Genomic DNA, 6,000 nt, shown 5'->3' on the forward strand with positions numbered 1-6,000 from the left:
TGGACCAAATATGAAATAGTGTGAATGTTAGGTCGTTGTTGGGAAGCAAGTGTTGTATAGCTCGAGTACAATGTCATATGAGCAAGGGTCGTTGTATCGCCGACTGGATTCAGTTAAATATAAGCTAGGGTTTCCACATCTTCGTGAACATGGAATGTAGGCACTCTTACGGAAAAATCTATGGAAGTAGTGGAGACTATGACTAAGAGGATGATTAATTTTATGTGCCAATAAAAAACTAAGTGGCTGGGTGAAAAGACGAAAGAATTAAATAATTTAGGATTTAAATTTTGGTACATTGGTAAAGAAGGAATATCAAAAGAAATAAGTAGGACTATCAAAACAAACATCAAGTAGAGAAACCAACATCAAAATTGCACTTAAAATTCTTATTAGCAAATGAGTAGGACTATGAAACTGTTAGTATTCTTTGAAAGAGCAAGAACATAAAGGAATTAGTGACATTTTGTACAATGGCTTAGAGTAATCATAATAAGGTTCGAAAGAAATGAAAATAAGCAAAATTTCATTGTCTAATAAAAAGGCAAACAAGTATTCACTTCAAGGTTGTAGTATCTCTTTGTTAGAAAGTAAAATTAAAACAAACTTTACGAAATAAAAATAAAAAATATTTTCGCAAACTAAGCAAGTTCTAATTCTTTTTTTTTTTTTTAATTTGTTAGTTGCACAACTATGAACTCAAAGGTCTTTAAAAAGGGTCAAAAGATACTCGACGCTCAAATCAGTATGAGAACAACAAATATAAAGTTTAGTGTTAGACTGGTTGTACCTTGGAGGACAAGGAAGGTTCTCTTTTATAGGTGAGGAATGAAGATCCTCAGAATAATGGTTGGAGAGACCTTTGTCGACGGTTACAAATGGTGGGATCTTCAATTGTCGAACGTTGCATTTTAAATGTGTGAAGGAGGCATTTCAATTTAGGCTTGAAGGATCTAAAGGCCTGCTCGGTGCAGTAGCAAGATAGGAGGTGTGAAGTGTAATAGTCCAGAGCAAGTTTGGGCCTATGAGATGTAAATGGTGGGCAGGCCCTTGTAGTCGTTTGGGCCTGTATTTTGAGCATAAGTTGACAGTAGTTCTTTTTAGACCCCATCAATATCTCTTAGGTCCCCAATTTTTTTTAGAAAACATAGATAACTCCGGAAAGGCATTTTTCAACGCAAAGAGATATTGAACGGACCTATAAAGAAATCTCCCTTTAATAAAAAAATAGAAATCAAAACACAGACGAGTATAGTGTTTTCTCCAAGAGAAAAAGAAAAAAAAAATCGAGATTAACATCATCCTATATTTTGCACTCTTTATCCCTTTTTGCCTGATTCTCTCTTTCGTATTGAAAAAGCTAGAAAAATGTTGCGATATCTACATAGAAAATCCGCCCCCGTCCAGACACGGTCGCCCCTGCCCAGAATTTAATGGGGAAAAGCCGATTTAACTGGGTGCGGGTGTGGGGAAATTTGGGTTTTTAGTACGGGGGCAGGGGATCTTATATCTGCCCCGCACCCACCCGCGCCCCGCACCCGCTTTTTGAAATTTACTTTATTAAATTTTATAATCTTATTTCCATAAGCACCAACATATTTTAATATATTATTCCTCTTTAAGAACATATTTATTATAATTATTTTGCTCTTTTGAAAAAAGTTTATTAGATCTTTAATTATTAATATAATTATTGTTTTTTGCTGCTATGAAAAAATATGCATTTTTTAAATATTTTATAAAAAATAGAGTTTTCGCGGGTGGGGCGGGGGCGTGGCCGGGATACCCGTCCCCATTGGGGGCAGGGTTGGGTGTTCAATTTTTATCCCATTCTGGTTTGGGGACGGGGGCGGGTGCATGGAAGAGGGGGCGGGGATGGGGATGCTCAAACCCGTCCCGCCTCGTTGCCATGCTTGTATCTACAACCAAATACTTCATCAAAAGGAAGAACACAACGGAAAAATTTTCTACACGACATACTTGAAAATGATTTTTTTTTTAACGGCATTTGAAAATAAAATTAACAAGCAAATCAAGTTCTAGTATACTTTGTATAAACATTTTTTAAAAATATGTGTTCATTTTAATTTGATAAAAAGAAGGTTTGAGACTCTTAAAGGAACCATTGTGGTGAAGATCAGATGAAATGTCAAATCCAGATTATGTTTTTTTTTAAAATAATGAAAAGATTCCTTTGAGTAATTTCATTGTTTACTAAAAATGCAAACAAGTAACATTAACACAAATTTTTAAAAATAACAATAGAAAATGTATACGCAAAAAAGTAAACTGATCATCTTTTTTTTTTCCTCTTAAAGTTTCCTAACTGCACACCTCTAGTTCAGTTCACATTTATCAACCCAGGGACTGTAATATAGAGTTTAAAAAATTAATTAAAAATATAGAAATCAGAACACGAGAATGACATGTTTTGTTCAAAAGGAAAAAGGATGCAAGAATAAAGTCGTCCTACATTTTTCACTCTTCAAGTTCACATAACCCATTAATTTATTCTTTCCTTGTCATCTAGATAAAGTTACATCACATGAGATGTTGTTTTATTAGATTCTTCGGTATAAATATAGCAGCAATTGAGAAATAATGATGCATTATTAGGATCAAGAACAATTTCATTTTTACCACACCATGACAACAAACGTTGATAGTGACAACGTATTACTCAACATTTCACCCGATGAAGTAGATGAGTTTCTAGGTGAGTATACATGGAAACGTAGATGGGACAATGTTATAAAGATTTACTATGCGTTTCCAGAACAAGCCCACAAAGCAATTATCTCTGATTCAGGTGGCACTGCATTACATGTAGCAATAGATTTAGACGAAGAAATTGTTGTTAAAGAGCTTGTGAATGCAATTTTAACACATAATGTGGAAGTTAGTGATGATGAAAGAGTTGAAGCATTGGAAATGGAGAATGAACGTGGAGACACACCATTGCATTTTGCAGCATCAAGAGGTTTTGCAAGAATATGTAAGTGTATTATTGGGATTAATAATGAGAGGATATATTTGTTGAGGCGTAAAAATAAAGATGGTGAGACACCTCTTTTTCAAGCTGCTATTAATTGGAGAAAACAAGCTTTTGCTTATCTTGCTCATATTTCTAAACACATTGTCGATTTGCAAGATCTTGTACGAAATAATGGTGACAGTATTCTACACACTGCGATCCAGGGAGAAAATTTCGGTAAATTATAATAATCTATATATAAGCTGAGTTATGTTATATATATTCTTCAACAAAAAAAAAATATAGCACATTACTATGATTACTTTTGTATAATAAAACAAATAATATATTATCACTCTACAGATTTAGCAGTGATAATAGTACATTACTATAATTTCCTTTGCACACTTCGGAACAAAGAGAAATCAACTCCTCTTAAAGTCCTTGCCACTAGACCTTCAGCCTTCAAAAGTACCAGCAACCTTCCATGGTATAAGCAAATCGTATACAACTGTAAGTAATAATATATTCATATGTTGGACAAGTAATTAACATTCATTATATGATTAAAAATGCACAATGAATTTTGAGTCTTAATTTGTGTTTCTTGCCAAAGACATTCATGTGGTGGAACCAGTGGATGCTGAAAGAACATTGAGGTCAATTTTGAAAAAGATGGAGGAGGATCCCGCTGATCTAGTTTCTAATAAATTCCCAGAGAATTATGGTGCCTTGTGTGATTTCGTTTCCATAATTCCAACTCCATTTGGTATGTCTTATACATTCTCATGCCAACGCCCATTAATACTCTTTCTTTTATCTTTTTTCTTTTTTTGCTTTATTTTCATTTATACTTAACTTGCTGAAACATTATTTAATGTCTCATCACGGATACATCATCATAGCTAGAAAATTGCTCTTCTCCACACGTGACTTAAGTCATGTTCGATAGCTTCGGTGTGACTTAACTCACGTTGAGTCAGCGTACGTAGGTACAAAGCCAAGGTTTTGCAATTTTTCACGAAGATGCTATTTTTTTAATACCCGAAAAATACAATATGTTATTTTCAATTTTTAAAAGCATGTCATGTCTTAGAAACCACAATAACAACAATTCGTCCATGATCCAAAATAAATCATAACTAAAAATATACAAGTACATGAAATCAAATCCAAAAATACACGATTTTATTTAGTTTTAATTTCATCTATGTTGCATTACATTACATTCTTCCTAATTATATGGTATCAGCATGATGTTGTTTAAATTAAATTCTTGAAAGTTTGCCGAAAATGTCGGCATTGAAGTGACTTATAGTTAGTGTAAAAATTTGCAAGTCTCTTTGAAAACTCAAAAGAGTGAAGAGAACATAACACATATATTCTACCAAATCAATTTTATAGGTTATCACATGGAGTTCCCTCATATAAGATAAGTCATGACAAAAAGGAATGCATTCCAATACATTCTTTTGAACTTAATCCTACTGCTTTGCCAAGTGCAACCTAACAAGTTTCAATTTACAGAGGAGCATGATCAAACACACAAAACAACATCTTAGAAATGCATTTCAGTTTGTCACACTCATCTTATACGAAGGAATTCAATGTGAAAACCTATATAGTTGATTTGGAAGAATACAAGTTGTGTTCTCTTCATTCTTTTGAGTTTCCAAAGACACTTACAAACATTTACGCCAAGTATAAAACACTTCAATGCCAACATCTTCATCAAACTAGCTAACATGAATTAAACTAAAATCCAACAAAATAATGACACAACATAATAATACTACTTAAACATATTCGTCTGGCCAAATCGAACTTTTGAGAATATCTTCTATCGAGAACATGCTCCTCATGTTGTCGTTGTTCGTTAACTCTAGCCGGCTGAACATCAATTTTCCCTGAGTCGAACGATGGACGTTTATACCAAACAAATTCGACCCTCTTTGTGTCTCCGGGATTGAGTCGTTGGTTGATTTCATGAAGTTAATCATTCAGTTCCTTTAATGTGACATCGAATCAAATTACTCTGAGGAAAATTGAATTATCTAAATGCTCCATAATATAATCTACGACTCCGCCCTATGCTCAAAATTTGCCTGCCAAAAGCATCTCTTTCTTTATATTGATATTTTTTTCCTTTAACGACCAATTATAACTTGACCACCACATTAAGAATGATCACTATATACTCAATTAACTCGTTTCTTGCCAGAATCTGGTTTACTAGCTTCCTTAAACTTTTGTTGCCTAATATGAAGTGTAAATCTCGAAACCTCTGCAAAGTAGCACAATTAGATCTAACCGTAAATCCACTTTAGTATTCTCTTAATCCTCTAATGAACCATTTGATACGCATCTCTTCTATGACAGGGTGAGGAGTGTTCATTGAAAGCTCGGTATAACAGGCTTTGTACTTAGAAGTTGGCATATCCTTGGTTTGTTTCGATTTTTCATACTCGTGAGCTAATCCATCTCAAACACTTTCTAGAAGAAAATGAGTCAAAAACAATCAAGCGGTCTCACTTCATTCCAACTGAGGTGATCCTTCTTAGTTTACATGTGCAAGATATCTGACTAGTCATATAACACGCCCTCCTACCTAAATTATGTCAACTCCCTAGTCCTTATATTTGAGCATCCTAATGCCCTTCATAACCTCTCGACACCGTCAATGAATTGTAGTGGATACTCAAACACCAAACTTACAAAAGGTAAGGGTTTAAGTCCATGTAGGTGGATTTGTCGGCTGCTTCTCAACCAACTTCTTGTTGACCGTCATAATTTATTTGCCTTAGATTATCCCACTGCTTCCTAACAGCAACCCCAACAAGTTGTTGCAAAGCCAGTAACAATCTTAGTTTTCCTCCAAGCACCTCAACACTTACTACTCATGCAACCCAGACACGTCTGTCGACGTGAACGCCACACCCTCCATGATTTGTTTGAAGTCAACCACGAGTATGGGCAGAACCACGACTTCTTTGTCTAGGGTGTTAAGGTTGGGCAATAGATGCAGA

General features: G+C 34.6%; 1 protein-coding gene across 1 annotated transcript; it reads left to right on the forward strand.

The window, feature by feature from the left end:
* The first annotated feature begins 2,620 nt into the window (after positions 1-2,620).
* On the forward strand, positions 2,621-3,832 carry LOC146924364 (uncharacterized). The gene is made up of 3 exons (XM_085711846.1): positions 2,621-3,211; positions 3,338-3,487; positions 3,591-3,832. The coding sequence occupies exons 1-3, from the start codon at positions 2,647-2,649 to the stop codon at positions 3,830-3,832; spliced, it is 957 nt and encodes a 318-aa protein (XP_085567972.1). The 5' UTR covers positions 2,621-2,646.
* Positions 3,833-6,000: the final 2,168 nt, after the last annotated feature.

The sequence above is a fragment of the Medicago sativa genome, chromosome 5, assembly GCF_051527215.1.
Source record: "Medicago sativa cultivar Bolivia chromosome 5, Bolivia_mono, whole genome shotgun sequence".
Taxonomy (NCBI): Eukaryota; Viridiplantae; Streptophyta; class Magnoliopsida; order Fabales; family Fabaceae; genus Medicago; species Medicago sativa.

What these genes read in the sequence shown, in the direction of transcription:
- LOC146924364 (XM_085711846.1), top strand. Translation starts at nt 2,647, where the DNA reads ATGACAACAAACGTTGATAGTGACAACGTATTACTCAACATTTCACCC. An exon ending in GATCCAGGGAGAAAATTTCG is followed by an intron (nt 3,212 to 3,337) that starts GTAAATTATAAT and finishes ATCACTCTACAG; the next exon opens with ATTTAGCAGTGATAATAGTA. An exon ending in TAAGCAAATCGTATACAACT is followed by an intron (nt 3,488 to 3,590) that starts GTAAGTAATAAT and finishes TTCTTGCCAAAG; the next exon opens with ACATTCATGTGGTGGAACCA.